The sequence below is a fragment of the Solanum tuberosum genome, unplaced genomic scaffold (genome assembly GCF_000226075.1).
Source record: "Solanum tuberosum cultivar DM 1-3 516 R44 unplaced genomic scaffold, SolTub_3.0 scf00174, whole genome shotgun sequence".
Lineage (NCBI taxonomy): Eukaryota > Viridiplantae > Streptophyta > Magnoliopsida > Solanales > Solanaceae > Solanum > Solanum tuberosum.
Genome location: NW_006239103.1, coordinates 177,108 through 191,691, shown reverse-complemented (window position 1 = coordinate 191,691; position 14,584 = coordinate 177,108). Strand labels below are relative to the sequence as shown.

The 14,584-nt window shown below is 33.4% G+C and overlaps 2 protein-coding genes across 2 annotated transcripts; one reads left to right on the top strand and one right to left on the bottom strand.

Annotated features, from left to right (window-relative positions):
• Positions 1-5,837: 5,837 nt before the first annotated feature.
• Positions 5,838-8,385, top strand: LOC102605322 (primary amine oxidase-like). Its single transcript, XM_006354387.2, has 5 exons — positions 5,838-6,643; positions 6,720-7,104; positions 7,196-7,309; positions 7,409-7,956; positions 8,110-8,385. The coding sequence occupies exons 1-5, from the start codon at positions 5,871-5,873 to the stop codon at positions 8,261-8,263; spliced, it is 1,974 nt and encodes a 657-aa protein (XP_006354449.1). The 5' UTR covers positions 5,838-5,870; the 3' UTR covers positions 8,264-8,385.
• An 870-nt stretch (positions 8,386-9,255) lies between these two features.
• Positions 9,256-11,824, bottom strand: LOC102578904 (primary amine oxidase-like). Its single transcript, XM_006354474.2, is given in 5 exon segments — positions 9,256-9,442; positions 9,596-10,143; positions 10,243-10,356; positions 10,448-10,832; positions 11,061-11,824. Coding segments are annotated over 5 exon segments (1,998 nt in total).
• Between the last annotated feature and the right edge of the window lie 2,760 nt (positions 11,825-14,584).

Here is a 14,584-nt window from a genome sequence, read left to right as displayed (position 1 = left end):
AGAACTACTAGCCACGTAGGTGTAAGTCCCCTCTATGGGCAATATCATTTAGTGATCACGCCAGCATGCCTCTATACCTCTGGTAGGGTATATTGGGTCCTCTCGATGGGGCGTATACATCGGACTCCACATTTAGCTCATGTGATTTTATTATTGGTTATGAATAGCTTCCACAGTTCAGTCAGATTCTATTGCATTGACCATTTATCAGTATATCCAGTATTCAGTTTCAGCATGTTATAAATTGGTCACTGCATTCAGTTATCTCAGCATTCAGTATCTATATCATGTTCAGATTATATCATTGCTTATTTGCGTTGTTCAGTTATATGTTATTTCAGTTGTATTCTATCCTGCATGCTCAGTACCTTTCAAGTACTGACGCATACTCCTTGCTACATCTTCTCGTGATATAGGTTCAGGTTCTTAGCATCCAGATCACGCTTAGATCGGTTCCTGATCTCCAATTCAGCAGAATCAGTAGTGAGTCCTCATTCTCCGAGGACAATAGTCATGAGTTTCTTTTCAGTATATTTAGTCCTTAGTTTCAGTTTTGCTAGACTTAGCTGGGGCCTGTCCCAGCATTTCTAGTCAGTTAGATGTTATTTTCAGACATAGTTAGATTCAGGTTAGAATTGAGTTAATATCATCTTTGTATTAAACTCATCAGTTATCATTTATCTCAGTTATAGTATATGGGTATTCCCCATCTTTTCATTTTTATTTATGATTTAGCTTCCGCATCAGTTTATTATCTTTAGTATGCTCATGATTAGGCCATCAGGGTTAGCTTGGGATCACTTGTGGTCCTAGGTCCCGTGTCCGCGTCTCGGGGGTAGTCTCAGGGCGTGACCCCCATGATTCCCCTTTCTTTCTAAATTGTGAACTAAGATGTGACTTGATTGATCACGGAAGCTTGACAATTGATTATGGTTACATGAATTATGTTATTGAATCATGGTTTCCCCTATGTAATGCAGTGATTTCAAGAAGTTAGGGTTGAATGTGATTTATAGCCTTGAAGGGCAATTGTTAGGGTTTGTATATGTTGATGAAGATTCTTTATGAACTCATGATTCACCTATGTAATGATGATCCTATGACTATTGTGTGTTGGTGGTATTGATGCAAGATCCTTCTCCCCTACACCCTTACACATGACTATGCATGAAAGGACTATGATTATGATATTAATGTTGTGTTGATTGAAAGGTCATTCTCATGAAACACTATGAACATGATGTGAAAGGTTTACTCACATACTAAGGATTCTAAGGGTAAAAGGCCATTCTCACCTAAAGAATCCACGATCTATCATGATACTATGATGGTTTGAGTGCTAGGCATTCTTCCATGAACATTAATATAAAGTAAAGACTTAACATGATTATTAAAGGGAATTAAGCTTAGCACCGAGTGGATAGGAGCATGGGATGGAAACCTTATACCTCAGTTAGTCTGGGTTTCTAGTAGCAATCTCCATATCCCATAACTATGTGCCCACATAGGTCTTTAGCTAGTGGATCCACCTATAAGCAAAACATGTAAGTTCTACCTTAGGAAAGTAGAACACCTCTTTTAGGTGTGGGTTCATGACACCGGATTCCATGTAGCTCACATGGTCTATGTCGGTTAAGACTATATCTCCCTACATGACAAGAATATGATCCATGATATGACAAGAACAAGAATATGAACTATGGATTAGAACATGAGTCATGTGCTATGATTACTTAAGGGGTTTTACTTAGAGTGAGTGGGGGTATGGGACTTCACTTATGCATTGCACAAGTAAGCCTTGAGAGTGATTGTGGTATGTGGTTGATGACATGATGCTTTATGAGTTAATGTATGCTTTACATGAATATGTACCATGACTATGAACCATGAACATGAACCATGAATAAGAACATGAATATGAGCTATATCCATGACTTCTTAGTAAGCTTGCTTAGTATGAGTGGGGGTATGGGACTTCACCTGTACATTGCAAAAGTAGACTTATAGAGGGGTTATGACGTGGTTTACATATGACATGATAATGTATGAATCTATGTATGCATAATATGAATTGATGTAAGAGTGAATTCCTTTATTGTGGACTATGAACATGAATGTCTCTTTGACTATGGGTGTTGACTATGGATGAGGTCAAGATAAGTTATGCCTGATTATGGTAACTTAGGGTTGCTTATGGTATGATTTGACCTTGCAATTACTCTAAATGTGCATGATGGCTTTTAAATTTGAAAAAGGCATGATTTCAACTAAATGTCCCTTTTATGCATGTTTTAAGGATTTTTATGCATGGCTCCATACTTAGTACAATTAATTGTGCTAACCCATATTCTCTACATTTTCTTATAAGTGTAGGTTTCGGTCGTTGAGACGCATTTCTCCTTTCAAGTGAAGCTTGGGTTGACTATTCCCTAAGCTTGGTGAGTCCTCAAGTTCGAGGACGGATTATCCATTTCTAGCTTTCTATTGTATTTTCTATTTTCAAGACTATTGATGAAAAGGGCTATGTCCCTAAGATTGTACTATATTGTTTTAGATAGTGTATGAGACAATGTCTAGACTCTTATGATTTTCTTTTATGGAAAAACTTCTATTGTAAAAGTTTTAAATTTTTCCGCATCATTACCATGTCTTATGTTATGAATATGCTAAGGGCTTGTATGAGATCCCTTCGGGGTCAAGTACTCCGTGTTACGTCTAGGGGTACCCCTGGGTCGTGACAACAAGCAAAGTGTACAAATAAAATTCTAAAAAATCCTAAATGTATAAATACAAAATCTGTATATATACTTACCCTATTTGTACATTCCAAGTGAAATATACAAACCTTAGCCTTCATAGCAAACGAAACTATAGTTATGAAGCACAATTATCAAAACTATAACTATAAAACCTTATTATATTTATTATCGTTGTTATTTCTAAAATTTTCTCTTAAAAAACCCTTTATTGATGAAGGCATCTCGGATAATTATTGAAAACACAGCAAGAAGACACGTAGTAATAATAGAGAATTGAAAAGACTAAAATACCCCCTAAACCTGTAAATCAGACATGTTGAAACAAACCATTTCTAATATAAGAGTAAAATATAAGACATACAAATCTAAGACATGCAATGACAATTAAAGAAATTTTTAGAGATGAAGGCATCTCAGAGAATATATATTTGCTGTCCATCCATTAATTGGCATATGTTCTAAATTGTTTAAATCAAATCAACAAATATATGACATGAGAATTAAAGAAATTTTTATAGATCTCAGAAAATGTATATTTGCAGTCCATCCAATAATTGACATATGTTCTAAATTGTTTATACCAAATCAACAACTATAAAACATATATAAATGTATATTTGCAGTCCATCCATTAATTGACATATGTTCTAAATTGTTTATACCAAATCAACAACTATAAAATATATATACTAGATAACTTATTCGTGTGTCACATATGTTAAGAACTTGAAATATTGTAAAATTCTTACTCTTTAATAACCTTTATCTTCTACATATTTTTAATCATAATATTTGTTCTTGATATAATTAGTTCCTCAATATTATTGGATGATTTCTTATAAATTAGTCAATTGTCACTTTCTCTATTGTGTTTGTACATGTGCCAGTAAAGTATAAGATACTCAATTTGATGACCTATTTACTATTCATTCTTTAGCCAGTAGCAGCTAGTTTTTCTTTCTCTTTCATGTCATTGTCCATGGACACCCAAATTAATCATGTGAAAGACAATAGCCCCTCGTATTCTCAAATGTGTGTTCCTTGATTATTCCAGAGCTAGTAAATCATAAAAATATCTCATTAATTAAGTTTTTTAAAAACTTTTTTTAATTATATATTTTTTTTAATTGAAAATATTTTGAAATATATTGTTTTGGACAAAGAAAGAACAACTAAAGAGTATTGAACAAACCAAGTCACATGTTTATTATTCTGAAGGGGACCAGCTAGACAAAAATATAGGAGATAAAAACAACTAAAAGTAATTAGAAGAAGACTCTTAGAAGAATCAAGAAAAGTTACAAGTAGCAGTAGTTATAATAGTAGGGACTCTCCAATTTTTTCTTGTATTAACCATTAACAAAGAATAGAAAAGTATTAATATAGAAATATTTAAACTTTTCTGAATAAAGAATGTGAAAGGTTAAGAAGCAATAGGTAAAAATACGTGATAATATCTATCTATTTATCTATCTATCTCTCTCTCTATATATATACACACACACACACACACATATATATATATACACTACCTTAAAAGGATGACCTCCTAACTTGAATGTTAAATTACTATAATACCTTCAACTTAAAATTGAACAAGTAGACACAGTATCCTACAAGGCATATATAATACACGTAGGACACCACTTTGTACACAAAATTGTCATGTAGGATCCCATATAGAATAAATGTGTCTATTTGTTTAATTTTATACTAACTAAAGTGCCTACTTGAGCACACCCAAAGTTAAAGGTCATAACTGACAGCTGAACCAAGTTAAGGGTCAATGTATTATGCCTAAACCATATAAAGGGTAAGCATTATGTCTTTCATGGATCAACAAATTTTGAGATTCATAACTTCTCAACTAACAATGCCTTTGTTCTTCAAGATTTCCCTCTTCTTCTTCTATTTCTTCTTTGTTATATACTAGATAACTTATTCGTGTGTCACATATATTAAGAACTTGAAATATTGTAAAATTCTTACTCTTTAATAACCTTTATCTTCTACATATTTTTAATCATAATATTTGTTCTTGATATAATTAGTTCCTCAATATTATTGGATGATTTCTTATAAATTAGTCAATTGTCACTTTCTCTATTGTGTTTGTACATGTGCAAGTAAAGTATAATATACTCAATTTGATGACCTATTTACTATTCATTCTTTAGCCAGTAGCAACTAGTTTTTCTTGCTCTTTCATGTCATTGTCCATGAACACCCAAATTAATCATGTGAAAGATAATAGCCCCTCGTATTCTCAAATGTGTGTTCCTTGATTATTCCAGAGCTAGTAAATCATAAAAATATCTCATTAATTAAGTTTTTTAAAAACTTTTTTTAATTATATTTTTTAAAAATTGAAAATATTTTGAAATATATTGTTTTGGACAAAGAAAGAACAACTAAAGAATATTGAACAAACCAAGTCACATGTTTATTATTCTGAAGGGGACCAGCTAGACAAAAATATAGGAGATAAAAACAACTAAAAGTAATTAGAAGAAGACTCTTAGAAGAATCAAGAAAAGTTACAAGTAGCAGTAGTTATAATAGTAGGGACTCTCCAATTTTTTCTTGTATTAACCATTAACAAAGAATAGAAAAGTATTAATATAGAAATATTTAAACTTTTCTGAATAAAGAATGTGAAATATTAAGAAGCAATAGGTAAAAATACGTGATAATATCTATCTATTTATCTATCTATCTCTCTCTCTATATATATACACACACACACACACACATATATATATATACACTACCTTAAAAGGATGACCTCCTAACTTGAATGTTAAATTACTATAATACCTTCAACTTAAAATTGAACAAGTAGACACAGTATCCTACAAGGCACATATAATACACGTAGGACACCACTTTGTACACAAAATTGTCATGTAGGATCCCAAAAAGAATGAATGTGTTTATTTGTTTAATTTTATACTAGCTTAAGTGCCTACTTGAGCACACCCAAAGTTAAAGGTCATAACTGACGGCTGAACCAAGTTAAGGGTCATGTATTATGCCTAAACCATATAAAGGGTAAGCATTATGTCTTTCATGGATCAACAAATTTTGAGATTCATAAATTCTCAACTAACAATGCCTTTGTTCTTCAAGATTTCCCTCTTCTTCTTCTATTTCTTCTTTGTTATTTCATCCTCCCCTCTTGAATACAACCACCCATTGGAGTCTCTTGCTCTGTTTGAACTCACTCAAGTAACAAACATAGTCAAAAATTCCTATTTTCCCCTCAATGTAACCTTTCATTATGTTGGCTTAAATGAACCAAACAAACAATTAGTCCTGTCATGGCTATCATCCACTCATCATCCTGCTCTACCTCGCGAAGCTATTGTTATTACTCGAATTGATCAAAAAACGCATGAAATCATCGTAGACTTATCGAGTGTTTCAATTTTATCAGATAAAATCTATAATGGACATGGCTACCCCATGCTTACTTTACAAGAGCAAACAGCTGCCGATGAGTTACCATTATCGTATCCACCATTTATATCATCCATTAAAAAGAGAAGGCTAAAGCTAAAAGAAGTCGTGTGCCAAGGCTTCGCGGTTGGATGGTATGGAGAGAAAAGGAAGAGTACTAACAGAATGGTTAAAGTCATGTGTTATTACTTAGATGGAACAGTTAATCTTTATATGAGACCTATTGAAGGAATTACAATTACTGTTCTTCTTGATCAAATGACAATCGCGAGTTATATTGATCGTTTGATTGTTCCTGTCCCTAAAGCTAATGGGACAGATTACATGGGATCAAAGCGGCGGAGATCATCTCATGAATCAAATTCAATAAAAATAGTGCAGCCTGATGGACCAAGTTTTACTCTAGACAATGGAAACACAGTGTGGTAAAAATTATTATTCGTTAGACGAAAATTTGAGATTACTTTGCTGAAGAATGACATGTTTTTTTACTTACTTTAGGTGGGGTGACTGGAAGTTCCACGTAGCGTATGACATGAGAGCAGGAATGATCATATCACTAGCATCGATCTTTGATGCTGAGAAGGAGGAATTTCGGAGTGTAATGTACAGAGGATTTGTGTCTGAAGTTTTTGTGCCATACATAGATTTAACTGAAGAATGGTACTATAGGACTTATTTCGATGCAGGTGAATATGGATTTGGTCTATGTGCGGTAGAGCTTGAAGCATCAAAGGATTGTCCAGAGAACGCGAAGTTTATTGATGGCTACTTCATTTCACAAGATGGTACTCCAGGAAAAATGCCTAATGTAATTTGTATATTCGAACGTTATGCTGGAGATATCATGTGGCGCCATACAGAGCTTGCAATTCCTGGAAAAGTTGTAAGTTAGTATAGAATATAAAGTTCTTTTTTGATAAATTGTTTTCGGATTTGTTAGTACTTCTCTTTCATTTCTAAATTTGGAGCTGCAGATACGAAAGGTTAGACCGGAGGTGAGCCTGGTGGTGAGAATGGTATCGACTGTAGGGAATTATGATTACATTACTGACTATGAATTCAAACAAAGTGGCACCATCAAAGTCACGGTAAGTAAACCACGGTCATGAGTAAGACTAGTAAAACGTCTGTTTTAGGCGTAGCTTACACTAAGTATCAACTTTTTCCGAATTCATTGTCATGTACAGGTTGGGTTAACTGGTCTACTTGAAGTAAGGGGATCTATATATACTCACAATGACCAGATAAAAGAGGAAGTGTATGGTACACTAATAGCAGAAAACACATTAGGTGCATATCATGATCATTTCTTTACCTATCACCTCGATTTAGACATAGACGGTCATGAAAATTCCTTTGTGAAAAATAACTTAAAAACTAGACGCGTGGTCAATAAAAGTTCACCAAGAAAGAGTTATTGGGCAGTTGTTAGTGAAACAGCTGAAACAGAATCAGATGCAAGGATTCAGCTAGGTTCATCACGAGGCGCCCTTGAAATGGTAGTGGTGAACCCCAACAAGAAGACTGAGGTTGGGAATGAAATAGGCTACTGTCTGATCCCGGGAGGATCTGCAACAAATCCTTTGTTAAGTGACGATGATTATCCACAGATCCGCGGAGGTTTTACCAAGTACAATGTGTGGGTGACACCTTATAACAAGTCTGAGAAATGGGCAGGAGGATTATATACTGATCAAAGCCATGGGGATGATACATTAGCCATGTGGAGCCTCAGGTAATACGCACAATAGATTCTATAAATCACTCTCTTGTTTCAGTTCGTTTGTCGTACTTTCCTTTTTAGTCTGTTTTAAAAAGAACGTCTCTTTCCTATTCTGATAACTCTTTAATTTTAACTTTTTGGATTATTTCTTTTACGATAATGCAGGGATAGGGAAATCAAGAACAAGGATATTGTATTATGGTACACATTTGGTGTTCATCATGTACCCAAACAAGAAGATTTTCCAATTATGCCAACATTAAGCACTGGTTTTGAGCTCAAGCCTACTAATTTCTTTCAGCATAATCCAGTTCTTTAATAAATCAAGTAGGCTAAACTTTGTACTATCATAAATGGATAATGTCATTATTTATGAAAAAATGATTCTACTACTATTACTATTAAATAAAGTCAGCTCTTGGCCATGCTTTATGCATCTCATTCTTGAGTGACAACTTTGTACTCATGATCAGTTTTATTGTTAGGAGAAGTTTGAAAGGTAACAGTCAAAATCGTCACACAAATGTTATGACATGTTTATGATAAATTAAAAAAGTCTTATAACGACAAAAATATTAGATACTATACTAGTAGTATTTTAAGATCACAAACTTCAAATATCTGTTTACTTCTTAAATTTCACGTCGTTCAAATTATGTTATATAAATTAGAACACAATGAGTATAACTTTCATGATGTATACCAAATTCAAACATCCATGTACAAGTATGAAACAAAAGAGGAAGAAACACCAAAGCCAAATATACTCAATGCACTTAACACAACTATAAAAGTTATCAATATTTGTGTCCTTCAATATTCAATTTACAACTAAAGTACCTCGAGATTGATGTGACAACTTTACCCTGGATGTCTTAGTATTTGCACTTTGTTCCTGGCTATGGTGCTTGTGTTATTGTTATTAGATATTTTCTCTTTTGTAAATACAAGTTTGCTTACCAGAAAATTGTTATTGTAGGCCATTTCTAGCTCATTTTGTGGTGAGCATTCACAGGGAGTGTCAAATTCGTTGTAATATCCAGAAAAAATAAAGAAGAAACAGTCTCTTTTCTTCTCTCCAAAATTTGCACAAGATTGTTTTGTCCAGAGAGAAAGATATGTTTGAGTTTTGCATACATCATAAAAATTATACTCATCGCACTTTAATTTATGTGACATAATTTGAAGACGTGAACATTTTTGTGACAATAAGACTGTTAGATGCATAAAGTATAACCATGACTAAGAGATGACTTTATTTAATAACAATAGTAGTAGAATTTTTTTTTCATAAATGATGACATTATACATTTATGATAGTACAAAGTTTGCCAACTTGACTTATTAAAGAACTGGATTATGCTGAAAGAAATTAGTAGGCTTGAGCTCAAAACCAGTGCTTAATGTTGGCATAATTGGAAAATCTTCTTGTTTGGGTACATGATGAACACCAAATGTGTACCATAATACAATATCCTTGTTCTTGATTTCCCTATCCCTGCATTATCGTAAAAGAAATAATCCAAAAAGTTAAAATTAAAGAGTTGTCAGAATAGGAAAGAGACGTTCTTTTTAAAACAGACTAAAAAGGAAAGTACGACAAACGAACTGAAACAAGAGAGTGATTTATAGAATCTATTGTGCGTATTACCTGAGGCTCCACATGGCTAATGTATCATCCCCATGGCTTTGATCAGTATATAATCCTCCTGCCCATTTCTCAGACTTGTTATAAGGTGTCACCCACACATTGTACTTGGTAAAACCTCCGCGGATCTGTGGATAATCATCGTCACTTAACAAAGGATTTGTTGCAGATCCTCCCGGGATCAGACAGTAGCCTATTTCATTCCCAACCTCAGTCTTCTTGTTGGGGTTCACCACTACCATTTCAAGGGCGCCTCGTGATGAACCTAGCTGAATCCTTGCATCTGATTCTGTTTCAGCTGTTTCACTAACAACTGCCCAATAACTCTTTCTTGGTGAACTTTTATTGACCACGCGTCTAGTTTTTAAGTTATTTTTCACAAAGGAATTTTCATGACCGTCTATGTCTAAATCGAGGTGATAGGTAAAGAAATGATCATGATATGCACCTAATGTGTTTTCTGCTATTAGTGTACCATACACTTCCTCTTTTATCTGGTCATTGTGAGTATATATAGATCCCCTTACTTCAAGTAGACCAGTTAACCCAACCTGTACATGACAATGAATTCGGAAAAAGTTGATACTTAGTGTAAGCTACGCCTAAAACAGACGTTTTACTAGTCTTACTCATGACCGTGGTTTACTTACCGTGACTTTGATGGTGCCACTTTGTTTGAATTCATAGTCAGTAATGTAATCATAATTCCCTACAGTCGATACCATTCTCACCACCAGGCTCACCTCCGGTCTAACCTTTCGTATCTGCAGCTCCAAATTTAGAAATGAAAGAGAAGTACTAACAAATCCGAAAACAATTTATCAAAAAAGAACTTTATATTCTATACTAACTTACAACTTTTCCAGGAATTGCAAGCTCTGTATGGCGCCACATGATATCTCCAGCATAACGTTCGAATATACAAATTACATTAGGCATTTTTCCTGGAGTACCATCTTGTGAAATGAAGTAGCCATCAATAAACTTCGCGTTCTCTGGACAATCCTTTGATGCTTCAAGCTCTACCGCACATAGACCAAATCCATATTCACCTGCATCGAAATAAGTCCTATAGTACCATTCTTCAGTTAAATCTATGTATGGCACAAAAACTTCAGACACAAATCCTCTGTACATTACACTCCGAAATTCTCTTTTGTCAGCATCAAACATCGATGCTAGTGATATGATTATTCCCGCTCTCATGTCATACGCTACATGAAACTTCCAATCGCCCCACCTAAAGCAAGAAAAAAACATGTCATTCTTCACCAAAAGATAGTACTCTCAAGGCCCTCCGTTTCAATTTGTTTGTCTAGTTTTGACTTGACACAGAGTTTAAGACAGTAAAGAAGACTTTTGAATATTCTGGTCTTAAACAGAGAAGATATATTGTAGAATGTACCAGAACGGACTAAAAAAGGAAAGTAAGACAAATATACTGAAACATAGTGAGTATACTCTTTACCTCACTGTGTTTCCGTTGTCTAGAGTAAAACTTGGTCCATCAGGCTGCACTATTTTTATTGAATTTGATTCATGAGATGATCTCCGCCGCTTTGATCCCATGTAATCTGTCCCATTAGCTTTAGGGACAGGAACAATCAAACGATCAATATAACTCGCGATTGTCATTTGATCAAGAAGAACAATAATTGTAATTCCTTCAATAGGTCTCATATAAAGATTAATTGTGCCATCTAAGTAATAACAAATGACTTTAACCATTCTGTTAGTACTCTTCTTTTTCTCTCCATACCATCCAACAGGGTAGCCTTGACACGCGACTTCTTTTAGCTTCAGCCGTCTCTTTTTAATGGACGATATAAATGGTGGATATGATAATGGTAACTCATCGGCAGCTGTTTGCTCTTGTAATGTAAGCATGGGGTAGCCATGTCCATTATAGATTTTATCTGATAAAATTGAAACACTCGATAAGTCTACGATGATTTCATGTGTTTTTTGATCAATTCGAGTTATAACAATAGCTTCGCGAGGTAGAGCAGGATGATGAGTGGATGATAGCCATGAAAGGACTAATTGTTTGTTTGGTTCATTTAAGCCAACATAATGAAAGGTTACATTGAGGGGAAAATAGGAATTTTTGACTATGTTTGTTACTTGAGTGAGTTCAAATAGAGTGAGAGACTCCAATGGGTGGTTGTTATCAAGAGGGTAGGATGAACTAACAAAGAAGAAAAAGAGGGAAATTTTGAAGAACAAAGGCATTGTAAGTTGAGAAGCTATGAATCTCAACATTTGCTAATCCATGAAAGACATGATTCTTACCCTTTATATGGTTTGTGAGTGTATTCTCATGATTTCTTTGTGGTTAAAATAAAAGGGAAATGGACCAAAATACCCCTGAACTATTCGAGATAGGTTAACTTTACCTTCCGTTATGTTTTTGACTAAAAATGCTCTTGTCGTTAATCAACTAACTCAAAAATGTCATCCAACTAGAGTTCACCTATTTCAAATAGTTCAAGGTTATTTTTTACAACCCTTAATATATGGATAACTTAGAATAATACATGTATAAAATCATGGGTGGATTTATAGGCAAATTTATGATGCATGTGAACTCATGGTCGTCTCTCCGTCAAACTAGGTATTTTGTATGCATATTTCTAGAATTGATATAAGTTGATTTGTTGGTACCTCTAACCTAGAAAGGCTAAATGGTCCACTTGGTTGAATGTTGGGTTACTTGCCTAAAGGGACATGGATCAACTTCACCATATTATAAAAGAAGTATGAAATCTTAAAAATGACTAGTTTGGCCCATATTAGAAATCTATAGCTATAGTTTGTGTATTTACTATTCATAGCAAGAGACAAGAGGCGAGAGGTGAACGATATTTGGGATAGAGAGAGAAGATATATGCTAGATACATGTTGTATTCGTCGAATACACATGCATGTTGTATCAACGAAATAATACACAGTCTGATGCAGGCTATATTCGATACATACATGCTAATACATGTTTTATCACTTATATTCATTTACTCTTATATTGCTTGTATTCATTTGCGATACAAAAAATACAGACCGATATGAATTGTATTCGATACATACATGCTGATATATACAAGCTGATACAACTATATTACTTATATGTATTCAGTTCCATATGAAGCTTGTTACTTTAATTTTGACTTTTAACTTTGTGTTATTGTTGCATGTGCTTGAGAGGGTGACCCTAAATGTGGAGTGGCCTTTTTCTGTAACTTTTTATATACATTTTCAAGTGTTTTGGTTGATGTGTTGGTCCTTATTGACTTTAATGTATTTGGTGATTTAGGGTTTTGTGTTAGGGTTGTGACTTTAATTTTATGCTTTATTCATTTCAATATTTTTGTTTGTTTTTTTATACAAAGTTTAAGAAAGTAAAGAAGACTTTTGAATATTATGGTCTTAAATTAAAGATATGTCAAATCACTGCTTTCACACAGGTTTTTTCCATTGCGAATCAATGAAAATTGTGTTATAAAATATGATTTTTCCACTCATTTTTCCACTGAACCAGCTCACTAGAAAAAGGAAAACAGATTCCTAATATTTTTGTGTGCTTTACTTTTTTTTAAAAAAAAATCACTTATTCAATCAAAATATTTGTCAGACTAGCCAGTGAACATTTTTCAGTGAAAAATTTTAATGGGAAAATCGTGATTTTTTTAGTAATGAATGTACCAAAATGTCCTTTAATTTTATGGTCTTAAACATATTACGTGGAAAATTAGAATCAACAAGTTGCCAAAAAGAAAAAAGAGACATTCTTGAGATGGAGATAGTATTTGTTACTCTACTCTTTTTTTTTTTACCATCTCGACTAGGGGTGGTGGACAAAATTTAATGTTTGGAGACTTGCTTATACCTTATTTTTCAACTATCTAAAGACTTTTATTTCTCATAAATGTATCACTTCTACTCATAACTCATGTGGCTTGTTTGAAAATACGTTTCTATTTTGTTATAATAATTGGGATTACTTGTCATATATCTTTAGATCTCATGGAATTATATTGAATATGTTGTTGTTGTTATTTTCAGAGTTAAGGATTAAAAATACATTTAAAATATCTCGGTTATTTTTAGGTTTATATTTGAACTATTGGGCATGTGAATTTTCTACCTAAACTCACTACACCAAAAATGATCTTTAGTGGTAATTGATTAATAACAATAGCTTAATTGCCGCGGTAATTGATTAATGACAATAGTTTAATTGCCGCTAAATATATATTTTTAGAGGTAATTAACACTCTTTGTAAATGTCCCTAAAGCCTATAGTGACATTGAATCGAATGACAATTAAATTAACTAATGCCGGTTAAAGACTAAGCACTCTTTGTTAATGTGTATATTTATTACCACTAAACTATTTTTGTTGTAATGACTATCGCCAAATGTTTATCGAAATACACCTGAACTATTGGTTATTTACTTTTTCTACTTGAAATTTCAGGTACAGTGTGGTTTGAACTGTTTGCTCAGATGAAATTTTGCAATTTTCTGACTGAAAATGGTAAAAGCAAAGATGACTCAAGGCTGAAAACATAGGAGAAAATCGGCTGTTTCAAAATTAAATCGAAAATCCATCTTTATTTTTTGGATTTTTGGATTATGAATTGAGCTTTTAATTTTATTTTTAAAATTTATGAATTTTGTATTAGATATTGGATTTAGTACTACAAATTTTCATATGAATACCTCAAATTTTTAAGCCTTATATCCTGCATTATCCTATATTATGTGTTCAATGCTAAGCAGGGGCGGCTGGTTAGCTTAAAAAAAAGTCCTTGGCCTTAGGTCCCAATTTTAGGGGGACCCAATTTTTTAGTTAATTAGGTAGGATTAAATTTTAAAAAAAAATTAGAACTAAGACAATAAATGCAAAGGCCCCATTTTTTAGTTAATTAGGAAGGATTAATTTTTTTAAAAAAAATTGTTAGAACTAAGACAATAAATGCAAACGGCTTAATG

What these genes read in the sequence shown, in the direction of transcription:
- LOC102605322 (XM_006354387.2), top strand. Translation starts at nt 5,871, where the DNA reads ATGCCTTTGTTCTTCAAGATTTCCCTCTTCTTCTTCTATTTCTTCTTT. An exon ending in TTGCAATTCCTGGAAAAGTT is followed by an intron (nt 7,105 to 7,195) that starts GTAAGTTAGTAT and finishes TTGGAGCTGCAG; the next exon opens with ATACGAAAGGTTAGACCGGA. An exon ending in TTAGCCATGTGGAGCCTCAG is followed by an intron (nt 7,957 to 8,109) that starts GTAATACGCACA and finishes ACGATAATGCAG; the next exon opens with GGATAGGGAAATCAAGAACA.